At 37.0% G+C, this 21,465-nt stretch overlaps 1 protein-coding gene across 1 annotated transcript in view; it reads right to left on the bottom strand.

The window, feature by feature from the left end:
- SLC9C1 (solute carrier family 9 member C1) overlaps positions 1 to 21,256 on the bottom strand; it is an 81,962-nt gene extending 60,706 nt beyond the window's left edge. The window contains 9 exon segments of the mRNA XM_072812519.1: positions 2,969 to 3,130; positions 6,759 to 6,884; positions 9,673 to 9,838; positions 12,523 to 12,651; positions 15,425 to 15,525; positions 16,884 to 16,944; positions 16,946 to 17,143; positions 20,708 to 20,793; positions 21,126 to 21,256. Of these exon segments, the coding sequence (XP_072668620.1) occupies positions 2,969 to 3,130; positions 6,759 to 6,884; positions 9,673 to 9,838; positions 12,523 to 12,651; positions 15,425 to 15,525; positions 16,884 to 16,944; positions 16,946 to 16,975 (775 nt within the window). The 5' untranslated portion in view covers positions 16,976 to 17,143; positions 20,708 to 20,793; positions 21,126 to 21,256.
- Positions 21,257 to 21,465: the final 209 nt, after the last annotated feature.

Here is a 21,465-nt window from a genome sequence, read left to right as displayed (position 1 = left end):
ACACATTAAAAAAAGCTATAATGAGATTATACAGCAATAGGGTTTTGTAATAAGCTTTTTTCCACTTATTGTTTAGCAGACATTGTTCTGGTTAATAAATAAAAATGAAAACTTTTAATAGTAAAGAATATTGTGCGTATACTACTTTTATAACGTTGCCATATTTATCGATTGCCAGGCATATTTGTTTTTTTGTTTTGTTTTGTTTTGTTTTGTTTGTTTTGTTTGCCAGGCATATTTGGATCGCTTCTTTGCCCCTCCATTTCTTTGGCTTACTTTACATTACTTTGTTACAATAATCAGTATTTTAATTACTGGTGGCTTGCTTTTTTGTTTGTTTGTTTGTTTTTTTACTGGTGGCTTGTTAAATGTTTCTTACCTACCTAGTAGAGAAAGCTCTTCACTTTTTTAAAGGTTATATTGTCTGTTTTTACAATCAGTATTTCCAGATGATATTTTAAATTGGTAAAATTTCAACACCCTCAAACAGTTATTGTTTGATTCAGATTGTGATACATTTCAATTTTACAAAATTAGTGACCTTAGCATACTACTGAATCTTCCCTTCCAGAGATGGAAAATTACAAGTTTTATATTCTTTATTTTAATCCTGGCTAGAAATGCTACCTAAGCCATAAACTAATGCTTTGGTTAGTTAGTTTTGAATTATAAAGTAAGAGGGAAGTGTGGATATAGGCACTTTGAGGAGATTAACTCCTTGGTAGTCATAGTCATTTATTAGGTAATAGTGAAACTTGGAAAATATTTATGGTGAATATCTTGAAAATACCAATAATATAAACATTAAGCCAGCCTCCTGGCTTAGCACAACTAATTTATCTTAAAATGAATGGAAGTTCTTTTACATTAGATTTATATTTACTCTGTACCTCATTTTCATGATATTCTGTTCTAGAAGTTTCCTTTCTAAAATGTTTATAGGGCAGCCCCGGTGGCTCAGCGGTTTATTGGTGCCTTCAGTCCAGAGCGTGATCCTGGAGACCTGGGATCAAGTCCCACATCAGGTTCCCCACATGGAGCCTGCTTCTCCCTCTGCCTGTGTCTCTGCCTCCCTCTCTCTCTATGTCTCTCATGAATAAATAAATAAAATCATTTAAAAAAACGTTTATAGAGACATTTTAACTTTAAAGGTTTATAATTATTTAAGGGGGTATAACCCTTAATCTTGAGGCTATGTTCACTTACTAAATGTGGTAGAAGAAATTCTATTCACTAGAATATGTTTTTTTGTAGAAATTTAGGTATCCACAATTAAAGTAGTATGTAAGAATGTATCTGTACTGACTGCTCTCTTGCTATCCATTAATTCATAAACTTGATTCTGTAAATTCACTTGATTATAACTGGCTTTAATCTACCGATTAGAGTTAGGAAGCCTCAAGATCCTATATTTCGCCTTTCTGTCCCAGACATGAAAATAATGAATGTTGTTACTCTTGCATTTCTAAGAAGATGTTCTCTGTCTTGATTTATTCAAATTTTATATTTCTTAGTAAACTTTTATACTTTTCCATGTTTAGCCTCAATCTTCTTGTTCAATTTACCCCTTTATATTTTATAATGTTTTGCCAATGTAAAGAGAATCAAATTCTCATTATATTTTCTACCTAGCTACTGCTGGCTTATAAGACACTATCTTTTTGTATACTTATCTTAAATTGAGCTATTAAAAAGCCTTTTAGGCTTAGTTTATTAATTAACTCTTTTGGTTTTTCTCTGAAGTCTAAAACATGGTCACTAATGCAATCATTTTCTCTTTCAAAATTAAGGATATATATCTTTCTTTTTTTGTTTCTCTCTCTGTATCTCTTATTGCACTAGCTAAAGCTTCCAGAGAAATCATGGATATCAGAATAGAAAACATTGCTTTGCTCCTATATGTAGATGGAAGGGCATAGTGTAAGTTGGTAACTAGGTATTATTTACTGCACATGCTAACTCCAAGTCATTTATAGGGCTGTCTTGAAGAGCTGAGTTGAACAACTTTCTGAGGCTGCATCAGAAAACAATAATATGGTGAATTACTAATATCTGCCATGCTTCTGTGAGGAGGAAGTGGTAGGAAATGGATTAATAACATTGATAGATTTCCTAATATTTAGTCTTACTTGATCTGTAACTTCTATTTTGATTTCCTTTTTGATCTAAAATTTACCAAGAAAAATATATTTAATTTCAAGCTATTAGAATGACTATTTTTTTAAAGATTTTATTTATTTATTTATTCATGAGAGACACAGAAAGAGAGACAGAGACACAGGCAGAGGGAGAAGCAGGCTCCCCACATGGAGTCCAATATGGGACTCGATCCTGGGACCCCAGGATCATGCCCTGAGCTGAAGGCAAACACTCAACCACTGAGCCACCTGGGCATCCCAGAATGACTATTTTTAAAGACTCTACTTCTGTAATTGGTAAATTGTGATTGTATTGTGATTGAACAGTGTTTGGGATTTATTAAAATGTTCTTCAAGTCTAGTTCATTTCTTTAAATGAATTACTAGTCATATACTTTTCTACTAGTATATGTAAAGAATATATATTCTATTTGGGGAGATGAAACTATATATTCTATAAACCAAACATTTAAGTTTTTATTTATATCTTTTTATAGACATCATTATTTTTTGTCCAACTGGTTATGAAATTATCTGGGAAAGGCAAACTGAAGTATCTTATTTTAATTGTGATTTTGTCAAAATCACAATTATATAGTGATATTTTATAGTGATATTTGCTTTATATATCTTGAGACATTGATTTCTGTTGTATAGATACTAATATTTTTATCCTTTGATAGGTTATTTTAACAAAAGCATTCCTCCTAGAGAAGTTGAATTTTTTTTTTTTTTTTTTTTTTTTACAAATTTTGCCTGGTGTGTATTTTCCCATATGTTTGTTTTAAATTTTTCTGTTATTTAGTTTTAGGCATAGGCCCCAGACTTACAAATAAAAAAGATGAAGTACAGAATTGAAGAGCTGAGACTTATGTGATTGACATCCTCTCCAAAAACAGTAGACATCCACAATTGAATCAGTTTTGAACTTAGAATTCCAAATAAGAAACTTGCTAGAAAATAAAACCAAAGTTCAAGCAGGATGTCAAGGGCTGCAAGACAGGAGAGTAAACAGAAAATGGTTAATAGAAATTACTTGAACTTAATTTTAAGCAATACTCTGGGTCAGCTTTTCTTTTTGTCCTTACCTTTAAAAATAGCTCATTGCCATTGGTATGTATGGTAATTTCTTATTCCTAAATTGAAAGTTTCTATTCAAATGCTGAAAGCCATATACAAGTTTGCAAAATTCAGTCAGTTTAATTTAAGAGCTTCTCTCAGTGCCCATTAAGAAATACACATGTAGGGGCACGTGGGTGGGTCAGTGGTCTGCCTTTGGCTCAGGTCATGATCTGGAGTCCTGGGATCTAGTCCCGTATTGGACTCACATGAGAAGCCTGCTTCTCTCTCTGCCTATGTCTCTGCCTCTCTCTGTGTGTCTCATGAATAAATAAATAAAATCTAAAAAAACAACAACAACAAAGAAATACACATGCATTCAGGGCCAAACCGTGCAATAATTCTTGGAGATGCAGTAATGAAAAAGAAGTAGAAAGTCCTCAAACTCTTGGAATTTATATTCTATTATCTAGAAAGATCCTCACAGGAAATACAGAGAAAGGAATGCCTCTTGAGTCCCATTGGAGTGAACCTCTTGGGTTCTTTTGGCTTGCCAAATGAACTGATTGATTTCTTTAGGTCACGCCCTGCTCTAGGCATGTTAAGCCATGAGTTAAGCCATCCTGGTAATTTGGGGAGTCTAGCACCTCCTGCAACTGAAACAGAACAGAGATTGACTCTGATTTCAGAAAGAGGTAGGGAACTGGAGTTACAAAGACCCCATTTGAAAGTTGCTTTCTTTTTTTAAGAAAGGAAAATAGTTTTTAATCAGTAAAATATTTACTGCATGGAATTATTAGGCCAGGAGAAGCCTCAAAGAAAACCCATTATTTTCCTTCCTTTTCTTTCTTTCTTTCTTTTTCTTTTTTTCTTTCTTTCTTTCTGTCTTTCTTTCTTTCTTTCTTTCTTTCTTTCTTTCTCTTTCTTTCTTTCTTTCTTTCTTTCTTTCTTTCTTTCTTTCTTTCTTTTTCTTTCTGATTCCACTCATCTATTCATGAGAGACACAGAAAGAGAGGCAGAGACATAGGCAGAGGCAGAAGCAAGCTCCCTGCAGGGAGCCTGATGCGGGACTGGATCCCAGGACCCTGGGATCATGCTCTGAGCTGAAGGCAGAAGCTCAATCGCTAAGCCACCCAGGCATCCCGGAAATCCATTATTTCTTACAATGTTTTTAAACTCCTAGCATGCAAGTTGGAAAAGACAGACCTGTGAGTGTGGTAACTCCTCTTAGTTTTCCTCTTTATGAAATACGTGCTGATTTCAAAGATTGAACAACATTATTTAAATAATTACATGAGTTTTAAAAATAATAATTACTATGAAGATAATTGATCACTATTATGTCATTTGTTATAAATGAACTATCAGTAAAGCTTATCAAGCCTCTTTTTTTCTTAAAAGAAATTTTTCTTTCAAAGCTTTAAAAATCCAGAGAAATCCCTTGTAGCTGAGGAATTAAGTTTACTGTTCTCTTCATCCTTCAGGAGAGTTTTTATTTTTTATAAATAGTAAGAATTTGTATAAATAGTGAGAATATATAGAAGTATAGTAGTAGTATATTCTTGGTACAAATAATGAGAATAGTAAGAATAGTAGTTCTTACTATTATTATTTAAATAGAGTGATTACTTACAGTTTTTACTTTTCTGAAATTTTAACACAAAATTCTATTCAATTAATTTTATCAAAATTATGAAGCCAGCTCTGTGAAAACAAGGACTATTATGTTCATGGTTAAGCACAAGGCCTAGAATAGGAGCTATCACATAGTACATATCAATAAATAATTGTATTAACAAATTAATTAATTAATCTCCATATCAGTACCCATCTCCTACCTCTCTGTCTCTCTTTTGTTTACCAGTAAATCAAGTTCTCTTGTTTAAATGTAGATGTAAGCTCTGATAAGGTTCCCTGAAATTCTGTGGTCAATATTTACTGCCTTAAATGGAGCCTAGTAGAATACTGGACCAGGTTTGGAGGCTGGACATTTATCTGTCCAATCAGCACTTGTGACTATATCCTTGTATTTTTTGGTTTTCTGAAAGAGTGGTCCTTGAGTTTTAAGAAGCTCCTGAATATATCTCTTTGTTGCTTACTTTCATCATTTTTAGAAGGCCCTATCTGCAGTTTAATGGTGAAAGCTCTCTGGGTGGCAAAATATGGATTTTGGAAAAGGTTGAATATATGTGGTGATTTGATTTCCTCACATACCACAGATGGAATATATGAAGTACTTAAAGAAGATGTACCTTCCTGTGCTAAATTGGGGTTCTAGGCTCACCACAGATATTCCAAGCTGCCATGGTCTGGATAAACTAATTGGATATGGAATAAGACTGAGGGTGAGTCGGGTAACTGTCCACCCTCTGGACCAGCTCCCTTGAGGAAGACATGAGAAGAGTGATGATACCCAGAATGGGTATTCTTGGGAAAGAAGAGTCTTTAGTTCTTAGCTTTAGACATTGATTATAAATATGTAAGGCATACATGGGTCAGAATAGAGGCAAGTAGGATCCCTGCTGCCCCACAATGAACTATATATCAACTGTAAGTCAAATCTAGATTCTCATAATTAAGAACCAAATTAATTGTGGTTGACTATGGTTTATGTAAATAAGATTTAGAAATCAAGCTCTATGAAATAGAGAGCACCTGGATATTATATGGAATACCATATGCCAACAATTTTCTCAAGAAACCTATAATCATTACTTTTCCAAGACCAGTGCAGTAGTAACACAGTAAAAAAAAAAGCAAATAATTTCTAAATATTACTTTGAAAATATTTGATTTCATGGACATCCTTAAAAGGTCGTGTGTAAAGCCTCCCACCACATCCAATGTAGTGACTATACTCTGAGAACCACTGCTGCAGGAGGAGAGTATGGAATTTTGATCAGGGAGAGACACATAAGATGCTTCTGGGACTGCTGATGACATATTTCTTGTCTCGAATGCTAATTACACACCTGTATATTTTATAATCATTCATTATAGTGTACATATATCATTTATTATATATGTATATATGTGTAGACCTACGATAAAGTAATGAAAGATACTTATGTTCAGGGCTCTCTGAATAGGTAAACAAGCTCATGAACACCTTGCAATCTTTCTGTTTACAAGCACTGCTCCCAGACCCTGAAGATGGCCATATAATTCCACTTGATGTTCCCATGGGGAGATAGCTCCAGTGAAGGGAAGGGCAATTGCTGCATCCTCTCACCACTGGCAGGCGCACTACCTGGCCTATCTTCTGAGTTCATCTTCAACCCTTACAAAACATTTCTCATTCTTGTCAAGCATTCAACTCAGCCTAGGTCTGTGGAATGTTGGCCCTATAAGCATCCTCATGAAAGTCCCTACCCAGCTTCACAATAAAACCACAACTATTAAATAAAGGATGTGTAGTAGTTCTTTGTAAAGGGTAGATCATTATACTAATACAATTATAGTTGTATAAGCATAACTTAATGAGAAAATATAAAATCCGTATCAGCTTTTAGAAAATACAGCATTCTGATTTTAAGAAATTCAGAAAAAACAAGTACTTACTTATAGAATGGTTCTTCTTTTGCAGGTTGACATTAATCTCCTCAATACCACTGAATATAATCAAAGACATTATAGAGGTCATCAGACTTTCTCCATTAATTAAATTGACGAGGCTTCTAGAAAGACCTATGGAAGAGAAAATATTTTATTTGAGGTGGGAAAATCATCAACATTAAAGAATAAAATTTTGGGCAGCCCCGGTGGCGCAGCAGTTTAGCGCCGCCTGCAGCTCAGGGCATGATCCTGGAGATCCTGGATCAAGTCCCATGTCAGGCTCTCTGCATTGGAGCCTGCTTCTCCCTCTGCCTGTGTCTCTGCCTCATTCTCTCTCTGTGTTTCTATGAATAAATAAATAAAATCTTTAAAAAAATAATAAAATTTTATTAGCAAGTAGGAATATGTTCTTAGCTATAGATTAATGTCACATACTTCCCCATGTACTTAAATAAACTGTAGTCATGTTTGAAAACTCCCTTTAAGGAAATTTAATTATGTATCAGCTGTAAGTTAAGTTTAGACTCCCATAATTAGGAATGAAATTAATTGTGGTTGACTATGGTTTATACAAGTAATATGTAAGATCAGTGAGCTGTCATTCTTTGTTTTAAAGTCCAGATGAAAACATGAAATTCACTAATTTTTGATAAATTTGGTGATTTAGCCAATATTATGTATTTTAGGAAGACAAAAAACAATGATGGAGGAATAAAGGAAATTCATAAGCCAAGCTTAGAGCATGTAAAGTATTAGGGCAATTGTCAAGATAATCTCTGTATGATTAGAAATTGGCTTGACTTTCCCATACATTCAAGGAGTTTGAAATCAAGCTCTATGAAGTGGAGAGCACCCAGATATTATGTACTCCCATCTAATTTCCCTCCATATATGATGATATTCTAAGTTTAGATATCTATCAATTATCATTTTTTTCTATTAAATATAATTGTAGTGGCAAAACTATAACTTTGACCATCTTAATGATTTTCTATATGTCCACAGAAGGAAATGTTATTACATCCCCGAACCACTCTATGATTACAACTAATACAGTAAGTATGCTGTTGCCAGAGAAGAAAAGCCAAGGCATTTTGCTCTTGTGGAAGCTCAAGTACCTTAATGGTCCAATTGTTCGCCTCCTTATGCATCCATGCCCGTTTCTCTAAAAGTGCACTTTCTTCACCTAAGAGATCCAGTCTGTTTTGTTATGCGACATGATGCAAACAGAGACTTAAGAAAGATTTTTGCTTCCTATCTCTTGAGTCTCTGCCACCATCATGATAGTGTTCCCTGGCTGCACTACTAGAAGATTGTGAGAAATACATGGAAGAAAGGTGGATCTTCCCAAGTGGGGCCATCCCAGATCACTTGGCCCTCAGGTGACCCTCCAGCTGACTGTAGACTCATTAATGAGCCCGGCCAAGATCAGCAGAGTCCAGCCATACCATCATAACTGCTAGACTCTTGAAAAATAATAAATAACTATTGTTTTAAGCCACTCTGTGTTTTTTTTTAAAGATTTTATTTATTTATTAATGAGAGACACACACACACAGAGAGAGGCAGAGACACAGGCAAAGGGAGTAGGCTCCATGCAGGGAACCCGATGTGGGACTCAATCTCAGGTCTCCAGGATCGCAACCTGGGTTGAAGGCAGTGCTAAACCCCTGAGCCACCTGGGTTGCCCAAGCCACTGTGTTTTTTAATGCTGTTGTTGAAACTCAGAGTTGTTCCTTACTGAGAAAAACCTAACTGGTACTGTTGTATAACTATTCCAATTTGGAAAATGGAACTATAACAAAATGTAAAAATTTGAAAATAGACAACTGACATGTAGGCATAAAAGGAGTCAACGGACCATCAAAAGCTCAAGACCATGTGAATGTATTCATGTACGCATAGCCTGGGAAGACTTTGTGTGTGTGTGTGTGTGTGTGTGTGAAAGTAAAATAAAACAAATATAAATATCTTGCTTTGAAAACTCAGACAAAAATGTTACCAAGAGAAAAATACTTTATTTTTTATTTTTATGTGTGTGTTTGTGTGTACACATGTACACATGCCATATTAAAAGTCCACTTCAAAACAGATGTTGTAATTCTTGTTACTAAAAGCTGACTGGAGGAAAACAAATTAGGTTATCATTTTTCTTAAATAAGGCTCTTAGGTTTGTGTGTGTGTATGTTTGTATGGGTTACATTGACTTGGTATTTTATTTTTAAATATTTATTTCTCCTAGAATAGTATACACTGAAAACACTGTTTGAATATGTGATTTTATTGTTTTTGACTTTTCAAGTTTCTTGGTCCTATGACTATAAAGGCAATTTTTTTAAAAAAACAAATGGCATTATCCTGATGACAGTATTGTCAAAGGGAAAACAGTATTGGACAATAGAAATGTCACCAAAATGTATATGCAAATTATTTGCTCCAGAACTGTTGGCTTAAGGCAAAAGCATCCCAAATAACCCTGTTTTATTCCACAGTTGGATAAAAGACTTTAAAAATATATGTGCTAAGTAAGCCTATTACTGGCATTTTGTTTTGTTCTAAACATCACTAACCCAAATCTCCATACTCAATCCGCAATGTCACAGAACCTTATTCACATAGTCAAAAGCTGCAGTGAACAAAAGATCTTAAAACTAGATATATCATGGGACTCCTGGGTAGCTCAGTGGTTGAGTGTCTGCCTTCGGCTCTGGGTGTGATCCCGGGTCTAGGGATCGAGCCCCATGTCAGGCTCCCTGCGAGGAATCTGCTTCTCCCTCTATCTGTGTCTCTGCCTCTGTCTGTGTCTCTGCCTCTGTCCGTGTCTCTCATGAATAAATAAATTCTTAAAAAAAAAAAACTAGCTACATTAAGTATATAATACGATATTTTAAATGTAGAAAAAGTGAAAAAATATACCCACCAAGGTCTCTTATAGCAGCTGCCGTCAGCATGGGGTCTGAACTCACAAGGATAGCTGAAAATAATAACCATGGAGTGTTTTTCAAAAATAATTTATTCGCAGATGCCAGATACCAAAGAATAAATGTATAATTCATCAAAAAGCCAGGAATTGTAATTAAGAGTATCTGCAAAGAAATTTTATAGATAGAAAAATCAAATTGCCTTTGTATCCTATTTTAAAAAGCAGACATTCAGGATTATTGGGGATACAGAACTACACTGAATTCCTCAAAGGGAAGTTTGAAGTAATCTTATTTAACAAATATGTGCTTGCAACTCTGTAAATTAGAGGCAAATATTGCGAGAGATTCTTAGGACATATCAGTTGTAGGAAATACCACATTGTAATTAAAAAAGGAACTTTTAATTTTTTGATACGTTTGTTGAATATAGGTATGTATGTGTAAAGGTATATGCACACACCATACACACACACACACACATATATATATACACATTTAACTATTCATAGAACTGAAACACAGCCTATTAACATAGGAAAAAAGAACACAAATTTGAAAGAAGTTGCAAAAGAAGAAAAGAAGGAGAAAATAAGATAATAGAAAGGATGTAGAGAAATAACAGAGGACTATAGAAAAGATGGGAAGAAAATTTCTGTTGTTCTAGAACTAGAAGCTGGCCTTCTGCTTTCCCACCATTGCCTTCTGCTTCCTATACCTTATTGTATCAGTGGCCGCTATGTAGCAAGATTGCATTCCCAGATGGACTTAGAAGATGTAATTGTGTCTGAAGCTACTTATAAGAATTCAGAAATGCATCTCCATGTTCATTGAAGCATTACTTATAGAGCAATAATGTAAATTTACACTATTTACAATTATTTACAATAATGATGTGCAATAATAAGACATGGAAGCAAGTGTTCATTGATAGATGGAGTTGATAAAGAATAGGTATTATATATACAACGGAATATTATTAAACCATAAAAGAGAAGGAAATCTTGCCATTTGTGACAACATGGATGAAACTTAAAGGCATTATGCTAAGTGAAATAAGTCAGATAGAAAAAGAGAAATACTGTATAATCTCACATGTGGGATCTTAAAAAAAAAAAAAAAACCTGAGACACAGAAAAAAGATAGGTGATTGCCAGAAGTAGGGGGTGGGGTGAGGAGGTTGGTGAAAGGGGTGAAACATTCATTGCATGTTTATTCGCCATCTGCTAGGCGATGACGCATTGCGATAAGACCTAAAGAGGCACATTCAAAAGAACTAAAATATTAAAAGCTATCCTCCTTCTGATTATTTCTTCTTCATTTGTACAGGCACAGTCATGCATGATGAGTTGCATGCATGATGAGTCCAGCACTGCACTCTAATTCAGGACCCTAGGGTGAGGTAGTGCTAAGTGATTTGATTACGTCACTTAATCATAAATCTCTTAATGAATCTTAGAAATGGGAGAACTGGGATGAAGTGTTCACACGGCACCGTTGAGCCCTCGAGCTCCTGAGCGGGAGTCTTTGGTGGATAAATCTTGATGATAGCATTGTGATGGTGGGAGAAAATCAAGGCCTCCTACATAACCTACCTCTAGGGTGGCTGCGTTCTCATTTTAAGGTTTTGATCTGGAGAGTTGTATTACTAACTCTTGTTCAAAGAAAAAATTAAAATGGGGCTCTGAGACAAGAAGACTGAGGGTCAGGAGGCCCAAATTCTTGTTCTCCCACCAAATAGCTGTCAACACTCCTAACAGGTCACATAGCATGTTGTTGGTAAAAGTGGCTGCAGTAATTCTGCTCCCTGAATTCACACCACTCGAAAGTTATCTCCAGCACTGACTTGGTCAGTCATGTCGTTTGCTTTGACTAAAAGGTACAAGAGCAAACAGGATAGAAGTACAGGCCTAAAAAGTACTAGCAAATTCAAGCTTGCCCTCTTCTGCTGGTGCCTGAGACTCTGCAACCATCATGGGAAGAAGTCTGGAATAACCTTCATGGTAGTGACACCCATTGCCTACAGCCAATGCTGACTGTAACAACCAACAGACACACACACACATGGGGCCATCCAGGCCATCCCACTTCAGCTGAGTCTACAGTTGTACAGAGATGCAAGACATGGCTCTGCAGAGATCACCCAAACCAGCCCGAAGTACTTTTATATCTTTATTCTTTTCAATTTCTTTCTTTCTTTCTTTCTTTCTTTCTTTCTTTCTTTCTTTCTTTCTTTCTTCTTTCTTTTTCTTTTTTTTTTTTTTTTTTTGGTCATTTGTCTGAACTCCCATTTGCCTAGACTCAAGTGAGAATGTAAGTTATTTTAATAGTTTTGTTTCCAAAGTAGTTTAGGTAATGGCCTTACATTTACAAAGCTGTTTTAATTACTTTGAAAGAAATGTATACCTTGCTTAAGATCTGGAGTATTTTTCCCTTGAGGTATTTCCTTGATTTAAGGATTTAGAAGGTCAGTATTTAAAACACGAATTTTATGAAAAATTAAAAAAAACTATATATAGTTTTTGGTCTATATATAGACCAAATATATTTCATAGTAGCTCTCTAATCACATCTCAGAGTTAAAATTCTAACTGGAATTAAGCTCTCCCAGTCAAATTTTCAGAATTACCTTTTTTCCCATAATTTTTTTTTCTGAGCCTTCAATATGCTGGACAATTGCTAAGATACAGTTTATTCACTAAAATATAAAGCTGAATTTACTTCCCACACATTATATTTTTTCCTTGTCTTGTTTTCTAATTTCGAGAAATTAAAAAAAATCTGAACATAGATAACATAAACTAGTAGTTCATAAATGAATTGTATTATTGAAAAGGAGTGTTTCTTACCTGCCAAAATAACTTCTGCAGCATGTAAACATCCATGTCAAATGCAACATTAAAGATAATTATTGGTGTAAACATATCAAAAACTAATTTTGGACTCATCCATTGTATGGCATCTGCATATGCTTGGACCTAATAATATAAAAATATGTCATTTTCTCATTTTCCATCCTTCTATTAGCATAGAAGACATGCCAGTCGCTCTTATCTCTAGCAAAAGAGAAAAAGATATATCACCTATGTAATAGGTGTTCAAATCTTAACTCATTGATTTTCATAATTTTCCTTCTTTTTTTGAAGATTTATTTATTTATTTTAGAGGGAGGGAATAAGATGTGTATAGGGGAGAGAGAGAGTCTTAAGCCCCCATGTGGTCTCCATCACACCACCCTGAGATCATGACCTGAGCCAAAACCAAGAGTCGGACACTTAACCAACTGCATGCCCCAGATTTTCATAATTCTCCATCAAATTACCAGTTACAGTGGAAAGTTAATACACAGCTCCATGCCCATTTTATTTTTTAAACAACAAACATAGAAAGTACATTGAGGGTGCCTGGGTGGCTCAGTGGTTGAGTGTCTGCCTTTGGCTCAAGGTGTGATCCCGGGATCCTGGGATCAAGTCCCGCATCAACCTCCCCACAGGGAGCCTACTTTTCTCTCTGCTTCTTTCTGTGCCTCTCTTCTGGGTCTCTCATGAATAAATAAATAATTTTTTTTAAAAAAGTACATTGATGTGTGTAAAAGAGATTATGAGGAGATTTTCAGGCATACAGGTTTAAGGTAGATGGATTTTCATGCACAACATCCACAAAGGAGTCATATCAAATCTCAGAAATTACAAATAATTAACCATGGCTTACATAGAAGATGCATGGAGAAGAATATCAGGAACAAAAACCGGGAAGTTAATGCTATAAATGAAATGACTAATCAATGGTGTTTATCAAAAAGTCTCTACTTGATACTTGTAAATCCTGTTATAGGCATCCACTCAACATTTGTTCATGAAGGAAACACTGATTGCTTGCTAATGTTAGGTGGTATCTTTGCTTTGGGGAGATGATTTTCTGTGGGTCTCTTGTGTTTCTCCACATCTTATGAGTAGAGAGATGATTGCTTTTCTTCCAGACTATTTTTCAAAAATATTTGTTCTGCTAACAGCTTTGGAAGATAGAGCCAAGTGCCCTCCATCAAAAAAAAAAAAAAAAAAAAAAAAAGAGGTGGTTTACTATCCTGTATAGTGTAATTAGGATAATGTCTCCCTCTAGGGCAAGAGGTCAGATGAGCTTACTGCCCATCAGAAAATATCCAAGTTCAAATTGAACACCAATAAAAAAGAAAGAAAGAAGAAAGAAAGAAAGAAAGAAAGAAAGAAAGAAAGAAAGAAAGAAAGAAAGAAAGAGAAAGAAAGAAAGAAAGAAAGAAAGAAAGAAAGAAAGAAAGAAAGAAAGAAAGAAAGAAAGAAAGAAAAAAAGAAAGAAAGGAAAATATTCAAGTTCTCTAAACTCGGGTTTATTCTCTTATAATGCAATCCATTGTGATGCAGGCTTCATCAGGCCTTCTTTGCTTCTTCATGTGGGTGTAAGGGCTCATAGAACAGGCACAAGAAGATGCTGATACTCTGGCTTCTGCTATTGCTGTGAGTACTAAAGTCCTTTGTCTTGGGCCCAGGGGCCCCGTGTCTTTTGCTAAGACCATGAGACTAGGGCAGGCTAACTTATTTCTTGCAAATAGAGTAAAATCTTAGACCCTTCACAATTCTAGACCTATGTTCTCTTCTTTTAAAAGATCCTTGACAAATAGAAACATTAAGTTTATACAAGTACTTAAAGTTGCATAAAAGTTAAGACTCTACTATTACAAAGCCTGTTGATGACAAATGAAGTAGTAATCGGCTTCTGGTTCTTATATGGATACATGTTTTTCATAATGTTTGTTAATATCACTGGTTACATTTGTTTGGGAAAGTCAATCCTTTTCCTACATGTTCTCATTTACAGTCTGATTGATTAGAGCAGGTGTTGGTGAATTATGGCCCTGGGCCACATCTAACTCAATGTCTGTTTTTGTAAATAAAGTCTTTGGAACACAGCGCTGCCACTTCAATTATATATTGCCTCTGGTTGCTTTTGAACTATAATGGCAGAGTTGAGTAATTGTGACAGAGTGCATGTGGCCTGTATAATTGAAAATATTGACTATATGACCTTTCATAGAAAAAACCCCAACCCCGGGGTTAGAGAACTATTTAATGTGTCAATGATGCATTCTATCTCCCTTATAGTAAAGATAGTCTCCTCTTACCTGACTCCAGCCGTTCTCAACTATTTACAACACTGTAGCTGCCTTGACTACATCTGTAGTTTGCCTTCGTCCTCACGTACAACTCCAGGCAAGAGGTTCAACTTCTGTTCCTTGAGATCTTATAAGCCAAGCACACTTAAAGACTAGCCTCTATTCTAATAGGAACCCTCTAAAACATTCCTAACTGAGGGAATAGATTGGTTTAATGTCAGAATTCTCTTGCTACTAGAGTCCAGTACCAGCAGCCCAGTGTCTCTGGGCTTCTATCTTATCAACCAATTCTTATCTAAGCTTTTGAATTCTGCTTAAACTGTCATTAGTTGCTCACACTCTTGGTGGGTGTACGTGAACTCATTCTCTGAGTCGTCCGTCTCCTTTCAGATGGAGGCTCTGTCTTGATGACGTTTAGCTGGACCTCAGCTCTGTCTTGCCTGGTTCCTTTTTTCACACATTTGGCCTGATTTATCCAGATCACAAGCATCCATCAACTGGCAGAGCAGTGAATTGGCAAGTATTTTTACAAATTTCCTTAAGCCATCTTTGTATTTGTATGAATTTGAGATATAGTACAAAATACTCATATTTACTATACACACCTGTTCAGATGTAAAACTTAATATTTCAAAACTGCATCCAATTAAAAATAATATCACAGGTAGAGGAATTGGAAAGTCTTTTAAGTGTAGGTTCAAAAATGCTGCAAAAAAATACATCTTTACTGAAAGGCAGGAGAAATAAATACCACATTTATAGAACTTTCATATGATTAATATGACTCATAGAACTTTGATATGATTTCTTAATACTGAGGATAATGAAATACCGTTCCACTTTTCACTTAATTCCTGTAATTGAAACCCTTCCTCATACTTAAGCACACCGAATCAGTGTAACTATTAATCTGCTAGACTCTGTAGTTACCTCTTCTTTTTTTTTTTTTTAATTTTTATTTATTTATGATAGTCACACACAGAGAGAGAGAGAGGCAGAGACATAGGCAGAAGGAGAAGCAGGCTCCATGCACCGGGAGCCCGACGTGGGATTCGATCCCGGGTCTTCAGGATCGCGCCCTGGGCCAAAGGCAGGCGCCAAACCGCTGCGCCACCCAGGGATCCCTGTAGTTACCTCTTCTATGAAGTATTTCATTGCTGTAGAATCTTTAGTAAATATTGCTAGAAATCACTGGCTCTTGGGTTATTACTAAAATATGTATAGCAACTTTTTGTACATGCTATAAATCAGATATTAATTTATTTAGCAATTTTCCAATAAGAGGTCAATAAATAACTAAACTTTAATGAAATCTCCTGGCTGATTCCCAAAATAACAATGAGGAAATAGGTATAAGAATTTGCCCAATGAGAAAAACTAGCATCCTACAACTGGTTACCTACTACACATTAGAAAGCCTATAATGAATTATCAAAATCCAATAAGCATTTCCTTCAGTGTAATGTTTTCTGCTTCTTTGTAACATAATTTCTAATCAATCAAATAATGCAAAAAAAGGTGCTTTCTTTTGATTTCTACAGTATTCTTTTCTTCTCATGAAAGCTAGGCATAATTTATCTTTTGAACAAAACCTATGGGACATTCCACCATGTGGTTAAAAATAACTCACCCACTCAGAAGACATATCATTTTGAAAATTGTTTGCCCAAACAAAAAAAGACATACATAATTAGCTTTAATATATAAATGAAACTATAGTTTGTGATAATACAGATAACAATCAAAATCCCCCAACCCTTGATTCTTGGCTCATCTGCTTCAATTCTTCTTATCATTTAAGTCTAACTAGGATCTATCTATCAAGTAAAATGGTGTGACTACTTTGAATTCAAAAAAAAGTTGAAGGATATGAATCAGACTCTACATGTTTCTTTTCAGGGGCAGATTATCATTGAATTCATTTAGCTGATAATCTTGGGTTAAAAGTATGAATTTAGGAATAAAATTCTGATTTTCTACTACTGCTACTTTCCTCAATTCTATATGGTGACATTTACTAGATATATCCATAGAATAAACTCAAATAAAGAGAGTTACACCTACCTCCAACTGTGCAGATCAAGGACAATACTAGAATGATTTTAGGGAGATCATCAGAAGCATTAATAAACGTATTTCTTAAAAATTCCAACCATATGCTAGGAAATCCTTTGGTAAGTAGAGTGAAATTAGACATAGTGTAATTCAAATCCATTCTGTTGTTTCTCACAGACCATCTGAATTCAACTCTTCAGACACAGCAAAACTCTCACAGGATCAAAGGATTGTAAAATTTGCTTTCGTCCTGGCCTTCTAGTGCTTTTCTTTAAAAAGAAGAAGAAGAAGAAAGAAGAAGAAAGAAGAAGAAGAAAGAAAAGAAGAAGAAGAAGAAGAAGAAGAAGAAGAAGAAGAAGAAGAAGAAGAAGAAGAAGAAGAAGAAGAAAGAAGAAGGAGGAGGAGGAGGAGGAGGAGGAGAAGAAAGAAGGTCATATTTCTCCATAATTCTTTTTGGTGATATCTTAGGGTCCACCAAATTTAGAGAACCCTCTACCTTCTATGATGCTTACAATTTAAATGAGATAGAAAAGGTACAACCCCAAGTGATAGACACTAGCCAGTGTCACCCTGTGTTCACTTATAAGCCAAGGACTACTCAGCTGTTAGTTGTTCCACATCTACCCAACCGTTTGAAAGGAGTTTTCATCTAATCAGTTACTGGGACCACAAGCTGGCATAGACAACTGAGGGGTCTGTCTTCAGCATATCTGAGCCTCTGGAAGCATGTTCTGGTAGCTATTCCAAAGTGGGAAATGGGATGGGGTCAGAATATTCTGATCTCTTTTGTTGTTCTCTCCAAACAGAATAATTAATAAACCATGGTGATCTCTCATCACAGCCTTTTATCTCATCTGGGAGTGATAAGCTAGGTTTTCTCTGATTCTTATATATTCATATATAGTGACCAAGAATAGGAGAAAAATGTTAAAATCAAAAGAATTTAAGACAAGGGGAATTGTTACATGTTGTATCTTATTGTTACTTCCTGAAAGAGGAATCACGAGGGCCCCAATGTGTCCTGGGATGTGTCTTGTTTGAAGAAGTAGGTAATAGCTACAGTCTGCTAATCTCATCTGCTTCCCATGCTAAGGAAAGTTTTATATCAGGGTCTTGAAAGTCATGCCCGGGAATTCTCCAATTCCAAGTCATAGTAGTGACTTAACATTTTCTAGTGCCTACTATTACCATCTTATCTGGCTGTTGTGCTTAATCAATTATTTTACTAAACTTCCCCTCATAATCCCATAATTTTCTCTTTCTTTCTTTCTCTTTCTTTCTTTCTTTCTTTCTTTCTTTCTTTCTTTCTTTCTTTCTTTCTTCTTTCTTTCCTTGAGAGAGAGAGAGAGAAAGCACAAGCAGGGGGAGGGCAGAGGGAAAAGCAGCTTCTCCGCTAGTAGGGGGCCCAACATGGGGCTCGATCCCAGGACCCTGGGATCATAACTTGAGCTGAAGGCAGACACTTAACTGAGTCACCCAGGCACCCCCCAAAAAATGTCCTTTTAAAATGCAAATTTCAATGTCTTTTTAAATTTCAAACATGTATGTTTTATTATAGGCCCTTTTCTGATTATAAAAAGTGTTTTGAAAGAGAAAATTAAATGAATAGATGTTTATTGAACACTTTTGAAATAAATATGTAAACAAACATTTCAAAAAACAGGAAAAAAATCAACCACAGTCATGCCGTCTTATGGCTCTTGTGTGTTTTATTTACACAGTTGGGCTCATCCTTAAAAAATTATACTTTATGCTGCTTTCCACTTGGTATGTATCACTAGCATCAAAGAGCCTTGCAAACACCATTTATAAAGCTTGTATCCTATTAGCACCAATGCAAACGTGCTGACTGCGGTCAGGCTGCCTGTAAGTGAAGGCCTGAGGGGCTGCGGTTTGCTGGGTGAAAGACTCTGGGTAGCTTCCTTCACGGCTGTTGGCCTCAGCTTTCCCATCTGTACAGGTCCATAGTCCATGTAACTTATCTGTGTTTATTATATTTATTTGGCATCACCTGTGGTGTTATGATGATACTGGTCCCTGGCTCCTATCCCCAGGGATTTCTATTTAAATTAGTCTGGCTTGCAGTGGGGCTCCACGAACAAATTTAATGTGTAGTTAAGGTCAGCAACCACCATGGTTGCATGGAACCACCAGGGTTCACCCAATTCAAAGGCAAAATTGTTCAATTTTTAGTCTCAAATCCAGTTTCTTTTTAATATTCTTGAGTCAGGTTTTGTGAGAAAGAGTATCAATGCCCTTTGGGCAAAGACCACCAAAACCACATCTGAGGTTGGTAAGTTGGGTTCATTGTTTGTCACGATAAGGGAGAACATTTACCCTGGGGAACTGTGGGGGTGTTTTAGCAGCAGGATGTTGAAATTATTGTGGATCTGGGCTCTGGCTGGGTAATTCTGGAGCAGATTTAGAAATCCTAGAAGGGGATCCCTGGGTGGCGCAGCGGTTTGGCGCCTGCCTTTGGCCCAGGGCGCGATCCTGGAGACCTGGAATCGAATCCCACGTCGGGCTCCCGGTGCATGGAGCCTGCTTCTCCCTCTGCCTGTGTCTCTGCCTCTCTCTCTCTCTGTGTGTGACTATCATAAATAAATAAAAATTAAAAAAAAAAAAAGAAATCCTAGAAAATTTTCTTAGAATTCTGGAAAAGCGAGGGTTTACTATAAATTGATGTTGTCAGAAAGCAAGGATAATTCTGTGACTGGGTATCTTAAGATACCTGTAGGGAGGGCAGGCTGGAATAAGGATAAAGCTGTCATGGGGAAAGAAGCAGCCGTCACTCATTTTAGCCAAGAGAGGGGATATTTGGGATCTATGGGTTACCTGGTGACTTTTTGTTTCACTTTATTATGGTATTGAGTGACCTCATCTGATGCTGATGTTCTGTGAGACTGTGTCCAACAAGAGAATAACATAGACTATGTATGAGCAACAGACCTGCTGGTAGTGACACTGAGTGACATCTTGACCAGCTCTCTGATGTCAGGGACTCCTTTTTGTTTGTTTGTTTGTTTTTTGTTTTTTGTTTTGCCCCAAAGGATTTCTAAATTCCTTAACCTGACTTTATCACGTCAAGAGCTGAAGGTAAACCAGGGGATCTTGATAGCCATACAAGTTGAAAAGCAAAGCAAGCCTGCCATCCCTCTAAGACAGAGATTCTCAACCTTGGCTCTGCACTGGAATCACTTAGACAGTTTTAAAAATAAAGATAGGGGAGCCTGACTGGCTCAGTTGGTAGAGAATGGGACTCTGGATTTGGGGTTGTACACATGAGCCCCATGTTGGGTATAGAGATTACTTAAAAATAAAATCTTAAGGTGCCTGGGTGGCTCAGTGGTTGAGCGTCTGCCTTCGGCTCAGGTCATGATCCTGGGGTCCTGGGATCGAGTCCCACACCAGGCTCTCTCCACAGGGAGCCTGCTTCTCCCTCTGCCTATGTCTCTGCCTCTCTCTGTATGTATCTCATGAATCAATAAATAAAATCTTTAAAAAAAAGAAAGAAAGAAAATGCCTCCGTTCGCGCACTGTGTGTGGAGTTAATGATTGCTCACTCAAAAAGGGCATGTATCTTTGTCCTCAACAGTCAGTCACCCTTAAGAAATTCTCTGCCATGGAAAAGTAGAAGTCAGACTAGTTCCCTGCCCCTGAAAAGGGGAGTTCTTTCCTATGATCACCACAGTTTCCAGGAAGTAGCTGACAAAGCACCCTGATGAGGGCACGGTGGCATCCCAGTAATCTTCACATGTGCAAACTCTGGCCTAATGGTTTGTGACAGACCCACGCCTGGGGTCCTGCCACACTACACAGCAGCCCATACTCACGGACTCTGAGGTGGGCCGTCAGGTGCCCTCCTAATGCCTCTTCACTCCCACGGGGCCCTTCCTCCTTCTCAGCTCAGCTCCATCACCTGAGGAGATGGACCAGGGCGTCAGGGTGCTTCCCTCTCAGGGCCTCAGCAAGGCAAAGGGAGCCAACACAAGCCAGATAAATAGTTGGGAGGGGTGATAGAGGAAGAGTCAGGGAGGAAGGGCAGGGGCTGAGGGTCAGAAAGGCCAACTGAGAGGCTCCTCTGCCTGGCTTTGGCTGCCATGAGGAAGGATGCAAACTCCAGGAGGGAATGGCTGGCCGAATGGGTAGCTGGACCTCTTGGGAGCATTTGATCCTCCAGGAAGGAAGGCCGAGGGGGAAAGCACCAGAGAGGAAGGGCAACTTCTCGAAGGGGAAACTGGGCTGGCTCACCGTCCAGAGCCTCAGGAGGAATATCCTGAGGGAGTAAATGAGAAGTGGAGGCGAGCGATTCTGTTCACCCCAGAAGAGCCACAGTCAACTGCATCCTCGCTGGCAGTTACTTGCTCCAAGCCCCGCCCCTGCTCTGCACCCATTGGCTTCAGCTTCATAACTCCTGACTTGATTGGCTGATGAAATACACCTGAAGATGCTCTTCAGCATCATTGCCCCTTTCCTGCCAAGGCAACCTTGGAAGTCTTAAGGCCGTGGTTATTTAAAATAGTAATCATAAATAGACAAATAAAGGTGAAAAGGAACCCCACGGATTTTACTGCTATGTTAACTTAAAGTT

This window comes from Canis lupus, chromosome 35, assembly GCF_048164855.1.
Source record: "Canis lupus baileyi chromosome 35, mCanLup2.hap1, whole genome shotgun sequence".
Classification (NCBI taxonomy): domain Eukaryota; kingdom Metazoa; phylum Chordata; class Mammalia; order Carnivora; family Canidae; genus Canis; species Canis lupus.
This window is presented reverse-complemented; position numbering and strand designations above follow the sequence as displayed.